The following is a 14,912-nucleotide window of genomic DNA, read 5'->3' on the forward strand; positions in this document are numbered from 1 at the left end:
TCCCGACTCCCCCGTTCGGGGGCGCGGGGCGTGGCGGCGCGGAGCCAATGGCGGCGCGCCCCCCCCGCGGGCCCGCCCTCCGCCGCTCGGCCCAATCCACGCTCGCCCCCGTCCCCTTCCCCCGCGCCGCGCTTGAGCGACGCGCCCGGCACCCAATCCCCTCCGCCGCCTCCTCACCGCCCGTCCCCGCCCCGCCGCCCGCCTCGCGGCCAATCCCCGCCGGCGCCGCGCGGACGGGCAGCCCCGCCCGCCAACCGCGGCGCGCGGCCGCTTTGACTGACACCGCGCCCCACCAACCGGCGCCGCGCGGCGGCCGCGGCGGCGTGGAAGGTTCGCGAAGGCCGGGGCGGCCCGAGGGGGGAGGCGGCTCTATGGCGACCGGGGCGAACGCCACGCCGCTGGGCAAGCTGCACCCGCCCCCGCCGCCGGGGAAGCCCGGCTTCCCGCTGCCGCCGCCCGGCCTCGTCCTCCCGGGCCCTCCGCCGCCGCCGCCCCCGGGCGCCGCGCAGCCGCAGCCGCCGGCCCTGCTGGGCCCCATGGCGGCCGCCGCCTTCCCGTTCGCCGCGCTCCCGCCGCCGCCGCCGCCGCCGCCCCCGCCGCCGCCGCCGCCGCAGCCCCAGGCGCAGCAGCAGCCGCCGCCGCCGCCGCCGCCGCCGCCGGCGCAGCCCCAGCCCGCGGCCGCCCCCCCGCAGCAGCCGCCGCCGCCCGCCGCGCCCCCCCCCGGGCAGCAGCCGCCGCCGGCCCCGGGCGCCGCGGCCTACGGGCAGTTCCGCTTCCCCTCGCCGCCCGCCGGCCACGATCCCCCCGCGGCCCCGCAGGGAGCGGCCGCCGCGCAGCAGCCGCCGGGGCCCCCCCAGCAGCCCCCGGCCGCCCCCCCCCAGCAGCGGCCCGAGGAGGGCGGGGGGGGCGCGGGGGGAGGGGCGGGGGCAGCCGGAGGAGGCGGCGGGCAGAGTGAGGCGGGGGGGCGCGGGGCAAAGGCCGCGCGGAGATCAGGTACGGGCGGGGGGGCTGGGGTTGGGGGGCGGGAGAGTTATGGGGGGGGGTTAAGGAAAGGGGGTCTGGGGGTTATAGGGGGACAGGGGGGTTGTTGGGGGGGAAGGAAAAGGGGGTCTGGGGGTTATAGGGGGACAGGGGCGTTATTGGGGGGGAAGGAAAGGGGGTCTGGGGGTTATAGGGGGACAGGGGGGTTATTGGGGGAGAAGGAAAGGGGGGTCTGGGGATTATAGGGGGGCAGGGGGGTTATTGGGGGGGCTGAAAGGAAAGGCGGCCAGGGGGTTGGGGGATTGGGGTACAGGGGGGTTATTGGGGGAGGGGTTGAAAGGAAAGGGGTCCTGGGGGTTATGGGGGGGCTGAAAGGAAAGGGCCAGGGGGTTATGGGGGGGCAGGGAAGTTACCGGGGGCTCTGACAGGGTAGGGGGGTTGTTGGGGGTCAGGAGAATTATGGGGGGACGCTGAGGGCAAAGGTGTCCGGGGGATTATTGGGAGGGCACAGTGGATTATTGGGGGCACAGGGGGTTATTGGGGGGTCGGGGGGCTTTTGGGGGCACAGGGGGGTTATGGGGGTCTGAGAGCAAAGCGGTGCAGGGAGGTTATGGGGGGACAGAAGAGTTATTGGGGGGGGTGCATGGAGGGGCAGGAGCAAAGGGGGGTCCGGGAGGGGCTGTGGGCGTTATTGGGGTGATGGGGGGGTTGGGACACGTGTGGCCGAGACTGGGGGCGGGGGGGATCTCCAATGGGCCCCCCAGGCCACGGGGACCCCCCCAGGCCACGGGGACCCCCCCAGGCCACGGGGACCCCCCCGGCCGCGGGCCCCGGGCCGCGTTGTGGCTTTGCCCAAAGCCGCGTGTTTCCGCGCAGATTTCCCGCGGAAGCGGAAGCGCAGCCGCTGGAACCAGGACTCCCTGGAGCAGAAGACGGTGATCCCGGGGATGCCCACGGTGATCCCGCCCGGGCTGACCCGCGAGCAGGAGCGCGCGTACATCGGTACCGACCGCGGGGAACGGCGTGGGGCGGAGCGCGGCGGGTGCGGGGCGGCGGGACGGGGAACGGGGCACGGGTGCATCGGTGCCGGTCTGGGGTGAAACCCGCGGGTTTGGGGCTGGGGGACAGGGAACGGGAGCACGGATACATTGGTACCGGTCTGGGGTGAAAGCCATGGGTTTGGGACCAGGGGACAGGGAACAGGAGCACGGATACATTGGTACCGGTTTGGGGTGAAAGCCATGGGTTTGGGACCAGGGGACAGGGAACAGGAGCACGGATACATTGGTACCGGTTTGGGGTGAAACCCACGGGTTTGGGACCGGGGGACAGGGAACAGGAGCACGGATACAATGGTATGGGTTTGGGGTGAAACACGGCGAGTTTGGAACTGGGGGACAGAGAGCAGGAGCACAGATACATCGGTATGGATTTGGGGAGAAACACGGCGAGTTTGGAACTGGGGGACAGAGAACAGGAGCACAGATACATCGGTACGGGTTTGGGGAGAAACACGGCGAGTTTGGGGCTGGGGGACAGAGAGCAGGAGCACAGATACATCGGTATGGATTTGGGGAGAAACACGGCGGGTTTGGGGTGAAACACGGCGGGTTTGGGGTGAAACACGGCGGGTTTGGGGTGAAACACGGTGGGTTTGGGACCAGGGGGGACAGAGAGCGGGAGCACAGATAGATTGGTACTGATTTGGGGTGAAACACGGCAGGTTTGGGGCTGACGGCCAGGGAGCAGGAGCACGGATAGATCGGTACCGGTTTGGGCCCAAACCACCCAGATTTGGGCAAGAAAACCCCAGAATTGGGGCTGAGGGAGAAGAGAACAGAGCGGGACAAAATTGGTACCGATTTGGGGTGAAAACCACCAGATTTGGGGCAGAAACTGTTGGGTAGCGTGGTTTTCTTGCCAATGATGCGTTTCTTTGGGTAGGGGTAGGAATGAGGGTTTTAGGCGATAGTGAGGGTGCAAACGGCTCAGTTTGGGCAATAACGGCTGCTTTAGGGCGCTAACGCGTTGTTTTTAGTAACGATCTCTCGTTTTGGGTGAAAATGTTGCTCATAACGTTGAATTTTTCCCCAACAATAACTCCCGTTTTGGTGATAACGTGGTTTATTGCTCATCAGGTTTGGTTTTAGGGTGAGAACGCCCGTTTTTGGTAACGACCTTTGCGTTGTGACAAGGTTTGGTTTTAAGGTGATAACGTCACGGTTTGGTAACAACCTGTTCCTCCCGTAACGACGCTCGCTGGGGCTGGTAACGTCACTTTTTGGTAGCAGCGCCTGGCTTTGGGCTGAGAACGGCCGGTTTTGGGAAAAACGGGGCGCTCAGAGCGACAACCTCTGCGTTTTGGGCTGATAACGCTGCTTTTCCACAGTCAGGGCGCATTTTGGGCTACAACGCCCACTTTTGGTGGTGACCTTTTGATTCCATGGTGGTAACGATGTCGATTTTTGGTGATAACGTGCAGTTTGGGTAACAACGCCTTGTTTTAGGGTGATAACGTTTGTTTTTAAAAATAATGCCTTCCTTTAGGGTAATAACGTTTGTTTTTAATAACAATGCCTTATTTTAGGGTAATAACGTTTATTTTTAATAACAACGCCTTATTTTAGGGTAATAACGTTTATTTTTAATAACAACGCCTTATTTTACGGTGATAACGTGTATTTTTAATAACAACACCTTATTTTAGGGTAATAATGTCTATTTTTAGCAACAATGCCTGATTTAGGGTAATAACGTCTATTGTTAGTAACAACGCCTGATTCCAAGGTAATAATGTCGATTTTTGATAATAACGTTTGTTTTTGGTAACAACACCTTGTTTTAAGGTAATAACGTCTATTTTTAGCAACTGCCTGGTTTTAGGGTGATAACGTCTCTTTTTGATAATAATGTTTATTTTTAATAACAATGCCTGATTTTAAGGTAATAATGTCTGTTTTTGATGATAACGTCTATTTTTGGTAACTACACCTGATTTTAAGGTAATAATAACGTGTATTTTTGGTAATAACATCTATTTTTAGTACCAATGCCTGATTTTAAGGTAATGATAATGTCTCTTTTTGGTAATAACAGCTGTTTTTAGTAGCAACAACACCTGATTTTAAGGTAATAACGATGTGTATTTTTGGTGCTAACGTGTATTTTTGGTAATAACGTGTATTTTTGGTGACGCCGCAGTGTTGCCATGGTTGTGGTTTTGGGGCAATAACCACGTGCTTTGTTCCGTCACGCCGCCTGTTTTCGCGGGAGCGCGCGTTTCAGGGTGGCAGCGCCAGTTTTTAGCCTCTCGACGCCCGATTGAGCGCCGGCGCGGGCGCTCGCAGGCCGGCGACGTCCGCCCTGGGCGGGCCCCGCGCGGCGCAATTAGCGCGGCGCCGCTAACGAGCGCCGGCGCGTTTTGCCCGAAACGTGCGTTTTTTGGTAACTGTGTCTCTCCACCCTGTTCTCTTAACCGGGTTCCTTCCAGTGCAACTGCAGATCGAAGACCTGACCCGCAAACTGCGCACGGGAGACCTGGGGATCCCCCCCAACCCCGAGGACAGGTCGGACCCCCCGCTCGGGGCCTTTCCTCTTTCACTCTGCGCCTCCCTCAGCGCGAACGGGACGGGGCCCGCCCCTCCGCTGGCCACGCCCCCTCCGCTGGCCACGCCCCCTCAGTGAGCCCTGAATTAGGGTGGCACACTGAGGTGGCTCTGCCTCCCCCCCACCCCCTGCAGCAGGGGGAGGGCTTTCTTCTCAGCCCCGCCCCCTCGATTAGCCACGCCCCTTTAGTGAGCCCCGCCCCTCCATTGGCCACGCCTCCTCAGTGAGCCCTGAATTAGGGTGGCGCACTGAGGTGGCTCCGCCTTCCCCCCCAGCAGGGGGAGGGCTTTCTCCTCCAGTAGCCCCGCCCCCCCCCCCGGGAGTTAGCCCCGCCCCCCCATTAGCCCCAGGGACTTAATTAATCCTTAATTAGCGTAACGAGGGTGGGGTACCAATGCGCCTCCACTTCCCCACAGCAGGGGAAATGAGCCCTTGGTTAAACCCGCCCCCTTCATTAGCCACGCCTCCTTAGTTAGCCCCACTTCCCTCGTTAGTTACATCTCCTTAATTAGCCCCACCTCCTTCATTAGCCCCAGTACTTTACCTAGTCCTTAATTAGCCTAATGAGGGCAGGTACCAGGGCAGCTCCATCCCCCCACCTGCTGCCTGCCTCGTTAGTTAGACCCATCTCGTTCATTAGCTCTACCCCTTCATTAGCCACAGTGCTTAATTAGTTGCTAACTACCTTAATGAGGGTGGGGCCCTAGGGTGGCTCCACCTTGCCCCTCCCTCCCACAGCAGGGGAAGGAGCCCTTCATTAAACCTCCTTAATTAGCCCCGCCTCCTTAATTAGCCCCACCCCCCGTCAGGGTTTTAATTAGCCCTTAATTACCCCCGACAGGTTAACGAGGGCGGGGCTGGGGCGGCTCCGCCCCCTGTGGCGTTTTGGGGCGCAAACACCCGCTTTTGGGGCTTTCCCCCGATTGGCGAAACCCCCTCCCAAAAGCTCCATTTCCAGCCCCTCTCCCTGTTTTTCCCGATTTGGCCCCGTTTGCAGCGGAAGGGGCGGGGCGGGGCGCCCCCCCGTTAACGAGGCGCCGCTAACGAGCCGGGGGGGGGGGGGGTGGCGCTTTTGGGGGAAAATCCATGCAAATCGGTGCTATAACCCTGCCTTGCTCCTCCAGCGGCGTTAACGAGCCGGGGCCTCGTTAGCGCTAATTGCCAGCGGACGCCGGCCTGCGGCGGGGCGGGGGGTGTTAATTAACCGTAATTAACGAGCGGCGATGAACTTTGACCTTTCGTCGACAGTTCCCGGTGGCCCGAGGACCCGAAAAGCCGCTTTTTCACCCCAAGCCGGACGCTGGTTTTTTGATGCTTTGTGTCATTTCTTCCCTCCTTGCAGCCTCAGCCGCAAAAATTGACAATTTGGGGACGGGTGAAAACACAAAAAGGTCCAGAATTTAACCAAAACCCGCAGAACTGTGCCGTTTTGTTCCTCCTGAACCGCTGGTTTTTAATCACTGATTTTTAATCGTAATTCACACTTTTTTCTCGCCCGGCTCTGCTAAAGCGACTTTGACTCTTCCCCTTGGAGCTGCCAAAAATCCGCCCAAAAAGCTCAAAGCTTCGCCCCCCAGCCAAAAACCGCAAGTTTTGCCTCTTAAAAAAACGCAGGAACGGGCAAAACTGGGACTTTTGCCACAAAAAAAACGAGGGAAAAACCACCGAACCGCCCCGAAACGGGACAAGGGCTCTGAGAGGGTACAGGGGGGGTAATTAGGCGCTAATTAGTGGGGCAGCCTTGGCGGGGGGATAAGGATTTGGGGGCCATTTGGCGCCATTTTGCCCCTGGGGCGGCTGTGGCGCCATCATTTTCGGGGGCTCCCTGCGGGCGCGGGGGGTGCGCCCCCCCAGGGGTGTCCCGGTTTGGGGGTGACCCCCCCGCGCTGTGTCCCCCCAGGTCCCCGTCCCCCGAGCCCATTTACAACAGCGAGGGCAAGCGGCTGAACACGCGCGAGTTCCGCACGCGCAAGAAGCTGGAGGAGGAGCGGCACAACCTCATCACCGAGATGGTGGCGCTGAACCCCGACTTCAAGCCCCCCGCCGACTACAAGTGGGTGTCCCCCCCCGGCCCCGTTCGGGGTGGCGGTTTTGGGGTGGGTGGTTGGAGCGGTTTTGGGGTGGGTGGTTGGGGCGGTTTTGGGGTGGGTGGTTGGGGCGGTTTTGGGGCGGTTTTGGGGCGGTTGGGGTGGTTTTGGGGTGTAACGCGGCTCTCCGCAGGCCCCCCGCCACGCGCGTGAGCGACAAGGTGATGATCCCGCAGGACGAGTACCCCGAGATCAACTTCGTGGGGCTCCTCATCGGGCCCAGGTGGGGACGGGCCCCCGACACCCCCAGTGTCCCCCCGAATGTCCCCAGTGTCCCCAAACCACCCCCTAACGCAGCCCCCAGTGTCCCCAAACCACCCCATAACGCAGCCCCCAGTGTCCCCAAACCGCCCCCAGTGTCCCCAAACCACCCCCTAACGCAGCCCCCAGTGTCCCCAAACTGCCCCCAGTGTCCCCAAACCACCCCCTAACGCAGCCCCCAGTGTCCCCAAACCACCCCCTAACGCAGCCCCCAGTGTCCCCAAACCACCCCCTAACGCAGCCCCCAGTGTCCCCAAACTGCCCCCAGTGTCCCCAAACCAGCCCCATAACGCAGCCCCCAGTGTCCCCAAACCAGCCCCATAACGCAGCCCCCAGTGTCCCCAAGCCACCCCATAACACAGCCCCCAGTGTCCCCAAACCACCCCAAGTGTCCCCAAACCACCCCCTAACGCAGCCCCCAGTGTCCCCAAACTGCCCCCAGTGTCCCCAAACCACCCCCTAACGCAGCCCCCAGTGTCCCCAAACCACCCCCTAACGCAGCCCCCAGAGTCCCCAAACTGCCCCCAGTGTCCCCAAACCAGCCCCATAACGCAGCCCCCAGTGTCCCCAAACCACCCCCAGTGTCCCCAAACCAGCCCCACAACGCAGCCCCCAGTGTCCCCAAACCACCCCCGTAACGCCCACTTTTGGGGGGCTGAACTCCCCAACCTCACCCGAAAAGTTTGGGGGGGCTCTTAGCGATGCCAGATGCTTAATGAGCCACAACTCCTCATTAACCTAATGAGGCTGGGGTGCCACAGTGTTCCCAACTCACACCAGTGGGTCTGGGGGTGTCCCCCCCCAGTTTGTGTGGGTGACCCCGTTGCTCTCCCCGTATTTGGGGGACTCAGTGTCCCTTGGGTTATTTTGGGGTGCTTAATGAGGCTGCATTGCTAACGATGCGGGGGTGCTACCGCGTTCCTGGCGGGGGGCTCCCCAGGGGGTTCCCCAGGGGTCTGGGGGTTCCCCAACAGATCTGAGGGTTCCCCAATGGGTCTGGGGGTTCCCCAGTGGGTCTGAGGGGTCCCCAGTGGATTCCCCAGTGGGTCTGAGGGCTCCCCAGTGGGTCTGAGGGTTCCCCAGCGGGTCCCCGTGGGTCCTGGGTTCCCCATGGGTCCCAGTGGGTCCGGGGGTTCCCCAGCGGATTCCCCAGCGGGTCTCCCTGGGTCCTGGGTTCCCAGCAGGTCCCTGTGGGTCCCCGTGAGTCCTGGGTTCCCCGTGGGTCCCCGTGGGTCTGGGGGTTCCCCAGTGGGTTCCCCGCGGGTCCTCGTGGATCCTGGGTTCCCCGTGGGTCCCTGTGGGTCCTGGGTTCCCCAGTGGGTTACCAGCGGGTTCCCAGCAGGTCCCTGTGAGTCCTGGGTTCCCTGGGGGTCCGGGGGTTCCCCAGTGGGTTCCCAGCGGGTTCCCCGCGGGTGCGGGCCGCCGGTCCACGCCGTGCCGTGCCGTGCCGCCGCAGGGGGAACACGCTGAGGAACGTGGAGTGCAACGCCAAGAACATGATCCGGGGGTTCCGCAGCGGGTCTGGGGGTTCCGCAGCGGGTCTGGGGGTTCCGCAGCGGGTCTGGGGGTTCCGCAGCGGGTCTGGGGGTAACCAGCGGGTCCCGTCCCGCAGGGGGAACACGCTGAAGAACATCGAGAAGGAGTGCAACGCCAAGATCATGATCCGCGGGAAGGGCTCGGTGAAGGAGGGCAAGGTGGGCCGCAAGGACGGGCAGATGCTGCCGGGCGAGGACGAGCCGCTGCACGCGCTGGTCACCGCCAACACCATGGACAACGTCAAGAAGGCCGTGGAGCAGGTGCGGCGGCGCCGCGCCCCGCGGCGGCTCCGGGGGTGGCCGACCCGGGGTGACTTGGGGACATCTGACCCGGGGTGACTCTGGGGACATCTGACCCGCGGCGGCTCCGGGGGCGGCCGACCCGGGGTGACTTGGGGACATCTGACCCGGGGTGACTCTGGGGACATCTGACCCGCGGCGGCTCCGGGGGCGGCCGACCCGGGGTGACTGGGGACGGGTGACCCGGGGTGACTGGGGACGGGTGACCCAGGGTGACTGGGGACGGGTGACCCGGGTGACCCGGGGTGACTGGGGACGGGTGACCCGGGGTGACTGGGGACAGGTGACCCGGGGTGACACTGGGGACATTTGACCCGGGGTGACACTGGGGACATTTGACCCGGGGTGACTGGGGACGGGTGACCCGGGGTGACTGGGGACGAGTGGCCCGGGGTGACTGGGGACGAGTGGCCCGGGGTGACTGGGGACATCTGACCTGGGGTGACTCTGGGGACATCTGACCCGGGGTGACTGGGGACGGGTGACCCGGGGTGACTGGGGATATCTGACCTGGGGTGACTGGGGACGGGTGACCTGGGGTGACTTGGGGACATCTGACCTGAGGTGACTCTGGGGACGGGTGACCCGGGGTGACTGGGGATATCTGACCTGGGGTGACTGGGGACGGGTGACCTGGGGTGACTTGGGGACATCTGACCTGAGGTGACTCTGGGGACGGGTGACCCGGGGTGACTGGGGACAGCTGACCCGGGGTGACTCTGGGGACGGTTGACCTGCGGTGACTCTGGCGCCATTTTGCCCTGAGGTGATGCTGGGGCCATTTTGAGCCTTGAGGTGACTTTGGCACCATTTGCCCCAAGGTGACTTTGGTGCCATTTTGCCTCTGAGGTGACTTTGGGGCCATTGGACCTGAGGTGACTTTGGGGCCGTTTGACCTGAGGTGACTTCGGGGCCATTTGAAGCCCTGAGGTGATTTTGTGGCCATTTTGACTCTGAGGTGATTCTGGCGCCATTTTGACCCTGAAGTGATTTTGGTGACATTTTGAGCCCCGCGGTGTCTCCGGCGCCGTCTGCCCCGCGGTGCCCGGTGGCCGGCGGGCTCCTGACGCGTTGCCGTCCCCAGATCCGTAACATCCTGAAGCAGGGGATCGAGACCCCCGAGGACCAGAACGACCTGCGCAAGATGCAGCTGCGGGAGCTGGCGCGGCTCAACGGGACCCTGCGCGAGGACGACAACCGGTGCGTGCCCCAATAACCCCCTGCGCCCCAATAACCCCCTGCGCGAGGACGACAACCGGTGCGTGCCCCAATAACCCCCTGCGCCCCAATAACCCCCTGCGCGAGGACGACAACCGGTGCGTGCCCCAAAATAACCCCCTGCGCCCCAATAACCCCCTGCGCGAGGACGACAACCGGTGCGTGCCCCAAAATAACCCCCTGCGCCCCAATAACCCCCTGCGCGAGGACGACAACCGGTGCGTGCCCCAAAATAACCCCCTGCGCCCCAACAACCCCCTGCGCGAGGACGACAACCGGTGCGTGCCCCAAAATAACCCCCTGCGCCCCAACAACCCCCTGCGCGAGGACGACAACCGGTGCGTGCCCCAAAATAACCCCCTGCGCCCCAACAACCCCCTGCGCGAGGACGACAACCGGTGCGTGCCCCAATAACCCCCTGCGCCCCAACAACCCCCTGCGCGAGGACGACAACCGGTGCGTGCCCCAATAACCCCCTGCGCCCCAATAACCCCCTGCGCGAGGACGACAACCGGTGCGTGCCCCAGAATAACCCCCTGTGCCCCAAAATAACCCCCTGCGCCCCAATAACCCCCTGCGCCCCAATAACCCCCTGCGCGAGGACGACAACCGGTGTGTGCCCCAAAATAACCCCCCTGCACCCCAAAATAACCCCCCTGCGCCCCAAAATAACCCCCTGCGCCCCAATAACCCCCCTGCGTGAGGACGACAACCGGTGCATGCCCAAATACCCCCCGTGCACCCCAATAACCCCCCTGTGCCCCAATAACCCTCTGCGCGAGGATGACAACCAGTGCGTGCCCCCAAAATACCCCCCCGTACCCCAAAATAACCCCCCAATAACCCACCTGCACCCCAGTAACCCCCCCACCCCCATAATCCCCCCGCTTCCACAAATAACACCCCCAGCAACCCCCCCTGCACCCCCAATAACCCCCCAGTAGCCACCCCTGCACCCCAAAACCCCCACACCCCAATAACCCCCCAATAACCCCCCAATAGCCCCCCTGCACCCCAATAACCCCCACACCCCAATGACCCCCCAATAGCCCCCCCGCACCCCAATAACCCCCCAATAGCCCCCCCAATAGCCCCCCCCCACCCCAAAGCCCCCCACCCCAGTGCCCCGCCCCCCCGTGACGGCGCCCCCCCCCCAGGATCCTGCGGCCCTGGCAGAGCACCGAGACGCGCAGCATCACCAACACCACGGTCTGCACCAAGTGCGGGGGGGCCGGGCACATCGCCTCCGACTGCAAGTTCGCCAGGTACCCCGGACCCCCAACCCCCCCGAGCGCCCCCGCGCCCCGGAGCCCCGGGGCCGGCGGGCCGGGGTGGCCGTGCCGCTGACCTCGGCGCCCCCAGGCCCGGGGACCCGCAGTCGGCGCAGGACAAGGCGCGCATGGACAAGGAGTACCTGTCGCTCATGGCCGAGCTGGGCGAGGCGCCCGTGTCCGTCAGCTCCAACGCCGCCCACAACAGCAGCCCCCTGGCCAGCGGCCACCGCGCCAGCCAGCCCAGCAGCCAGCCCCCCCCGGTGAGCGCCGCCCCAAACCCCCCAACCCCCGCCCCCCGCCCCCCTGACCCCCCTGTCCCGCAGAGCCGCCCGCCCTGGATGAACAGCAGCCCCTCGGAGAGCCGCCCGTACCATTCCATGCACGGGGGGGGACCCCACAACTTCCCCCACCCCATGGCGGGGATGGGGGGGGGCGGCGGCCACGGCGGGGGGGGGCACCCCCTGCAGCACAACCCCAACGGGCCCCCCCCCTGGATGCAGCCGCACCCCCCCATGGGGCAGGGCCCCCACCCCCCCGGCCACCCGGGCCCGCACCACATGGGTAAGGACAATCCTGGGTGGGGGGGAAGCTGGGGATGGGGGGGGTATTTTGGTGGTGGAGGGGGGTGAGGATATGGGGGAGGGTGTGGGGATTTGAGGGGGGAGGGTTTTTTGTGGGAGGTTGTATTTTTAGGGTGAAAAGGGGGTTTTTGGCAACTCCTGCCAGCCACGGTCAAGGTCCCATTCCCTGAAGATGGGGACCTGAGTTGGGGTTTTTTGGGGGGGGTGTCAAGATTTTATTGGTAGGATTTGGGGGGTGGTGATGATTTTGGTGTGGAAAAGGGGCTTTTTGGCACCCCCCGAGATAAGGACTTGAGGTCGGGTTTTTTCTGGAGGGGGCGAAGAGTTTTTGAGGGTGGGGCGTTGTGGGTGGGGGTGTTGAGGACGTTGGGCGGGGATGGGGCGGCAGTTTTTGCCCCCTCCCCCCGCAGTAGTTTCCTGGGTCAGGACGGGACCTTGAGGGGGTCTGGGGGCGGGGGGGTGGGGAGCGGGCCCCCCCTCGCTAAGGCGACGGTCTCTCATTCCCCCAAGATCAGTACCTGGGAAATGCGCCAGTGGGCTCTGGGGTCTATCGGCTGCACCAGGGAAAAGGTGAGACCCCACAACACCCCCCAGCGCCCCCCGCTGTCCCCCAGCACCCCCCATTGTCCCCCAGTGCCCCACATTGTCCCTCAGCACCCCCGTTGTCCCCCAGCACCCCCATGCACCCCTCATTGTCCCCCATTGTCCCCCAGCGCCCCCCGTTGTCCCCCAGCACCCCCATGCACCCCTCATTGTCCCCCATTGTCCCCCAGCGCCCCCATTGTCCCCCAGCGCCCCCATTGCCCCCCATTGTCCTTCAACGCCCCCCATTGTCCCTCAGCACCCTCAGCATCCCTCATTGTCCCCCAGCCGCCCCCATTGCCTGCCATTGTCCCTCAACACCCCCCATTGTCCCTCAGCGCCCCCAGAGCCCCCCATTGTCCCCCAGCAGCCCCTGCTTGCCCCGTTGTCCCCCGTTGTCCCCCAGCGCCCCCGTTGCCCCCCGCTGACCCCCCGTTCCCCGCTGACCCCGTGTCCCCAGGTATGATGCCGCCGCCGCTGGGTATGCTGCCCCCCCCGCCCCCCCCGCCCGGTGGGCAGCCGCCCCCCCACTCCGGGCCCCTGCCCCCCTGGCAGCAGCAGCCGCCGCCCCCCAGCAGCAGCAGCACCCCCTTGTGGCAGCCAAGTGAGTGCGGGCAGGCGGGGGCTTGGGGACAATCCCGGGGGGACTGGGGACAGTCCAGGGGGGGTGGGGACAAAACACGAGGGTGTGGGGACAGGCCAGGGGGTGTGGGGACAATCTGTGGGGGTTTGGGGATAAAACACGAGGGTTTGGGGACAATCCAGGGGGTTTGGGGACAGTCCAGGGGGTATGGGGACAAAAAGCCCAAGTTTGGGTCACTGCCCCCCTGCCCTGGGGTTGGGAGGGTTTGGGGGGTCCCCCCTCAAATTAATCCCCCCCTCCCCTTCTCTAATTAGAACACTGCTCCTGATTAGCCCCACCCCTTCTTAAATCCCTGCCTGATCAAAACACCCCCCAAATTAATGTGCACTGTTAATTAGCCCAGTGCCTTTGCCTGTGCCATGGTGGGGGGGTGGTTTGGGGCCCCCCTAATTACCTCCCCCATTAACCTTTGCCCTCAATTGTCACATTTCCCAGGGCTGTGCCACGGCGGGGGGGGGGGGGCGGCAGTTTTGGGCCCCCAGGAGTGGATGTGCCCCCAACCCCAATTAACCCCCGCTGCCTAATGACCCCCCAATTAACCCTGCTGCTAACGACCCCCCAGGTACGACGACCACCACGAGCGCTGGCAGCGCCTCCCTCCCGCCCTGGCAGCAGCAGGGGGCGGTGGGGGGGGGTGCGGCGGGGGGGGGGGCGGCTTCTTCGGGGGCCCCCCCGCTCCCCGCCAGCCCCTCCATGGTGCCTTTGCCCCCCGGGGTGCAGCCCCCCCTCCCCCCCGGGGCCCCCCCGCCCCCCCCGCCACCCCCTGGCTCCGGGGGCATGATGTACGCGCCCCCCCCGCCGCCCCCGCCGCCCCCCCCCATGGACCCTTCTAACTTCGTCACCATGATGGGCATGGGGGTGCCCGCCATGCCCCCCTTCGGCATGCCCCCCGCGCCCCCCCCTCCGCCCCCCCAGAACTGAGCTGGGGGGGGACCACGCACGGGGTGACACCCCCTTTTCTGGGGGGGGTTATACCCCCCGAATCGGGAGGGGTTGCTGAGGGGAAATGCCCCCCCGTGTGGAGTTGGACTCTTCCACCATAGGCACCCCCTGTCTGGACAGATCCATTGCGGGGGTCCCCCTGCCCGTAGGCTGTTCCACCATAGGGACCCCCTCCCCCCGCGGCTGTGGGCTGAACCATTCAGGGGATTCCCCCCGCCCCCCCCCACGATTCCATCATGGGGTCCCCCACCCATCTGGACTGATCCATTGTTGGGTTCCCCCCTATCCGTGGGCTTGAACCATTCTGGGGGTCTTCCTCCTCCACCATGGGCACCCCCCACCTGGACTGATCCATTATGGGGACCCCCTCCCCCATCTCGACCAATCCACTGAGGCCCCCCCACCACCCCGGGACCACCTTATGAACTGGTTTAAACCCCCCAGCCCCCCCAAATGGGGCCCCCAGGTATGAAATCAGGGTGGGGGGGGGAGGGCAGTAAAATGGGGGCAGCTCCGGGGGGGGGGGGGGGGCAGTGTCACCCATCTGGGCACCCCCTTTATTTTGCGATCCCCCTCTCCCCTGTGCCCCCCCTCCCCGCTCCGGGGTCCCCCCCCGTGTAGAAGTCCCCCTCGCCCCCCCTCGCCCCCCCGCTTTCTTTTGTGTATGAATAAACCGCAGGATGGGCCCCCCGCCCCCACTCTGTAGCCACGTCCCTCGTTTCTTGTGCCCCCCGCGATTTTTAATGTCAGCCCCTCCCCCGCCTTTCTCGCGTCCCCCCATGTTTTCGTGTCCCTTCCCCTCCCCCCCGGGTCGGGTTTCGCGCCCCCCCCGGTGACACCCGAGCCGGGGGGAGGGGCAGGTGCACCCCTGTGGTTGTCACTCAGCCGCCGTGTCCCTGAAA

At 64.6% G+C, this 14,912-nt stretch overlaps 1 protein-coding gene across 5 annotated transcripts; it reads left to right on the forward strand.

Moving 5' to 3' along the window:
* Positions 1-822: 822 nt before the first annotated feature.
* Positions 823-14,715, forward strand: SF1 (splicing factor 1). Of its 5 annotated transcripts, none has more exons than XM_071801550.1 (13): positions 859-993; positions 1,858-1,983; positions 4,472-4,547; positions 6,488-6,640; positions 6,808-6,897; positions 8,548-8,731; positions 9,855-9,970; positions 11,146-11,253; positions 11,351-11,522; positions 11,586-11,823; positions 12,354-12,413; positions 12,886-13,029; positions 13,631-14,715. In XM_071801550.1, exons 2-13 carry the CDS (start codon positions 1,929-1,931, stop codon positions 13,987-13,989), a joined length of 1,755 nt encoding a protein of 584 aa, XP_071657651.1. In that variant the 5' UTR covers positions 859-993; positions 1,858-1,928; the 3' UTR covers positions 13,990-14,715. The 5 variants fall into 5 exon arrangements, with proteins under 5 accessions (XP_071657653.1, XP_071657654.1, XP_071657651.1 ...); XM_071801551.1 differs by having other exon boundaries at positions 12,359-12,413; XM_071801552.1 differs by having other exon boundaries at positions 823-993; positions 11,351-11,823.
* The last annotated feature ends 197 nt before the right edge of the window (positions 14,716-14,912 follow it).

Source organism: Patagioenas fasciata, chromosome 39, assembly GCF_037038585.1.
Source record: "Patagioenas fasciata isolate bPatFas1 chromosome 39, bPatFas1.hap1, whole genome shotgun sequence".
Lineage (NCBI taxonomy): Eukaryota > Metazoa > Chordata > Aves > Columbiformes > Columbidae > Patagioenas > Patagioenas fasciata.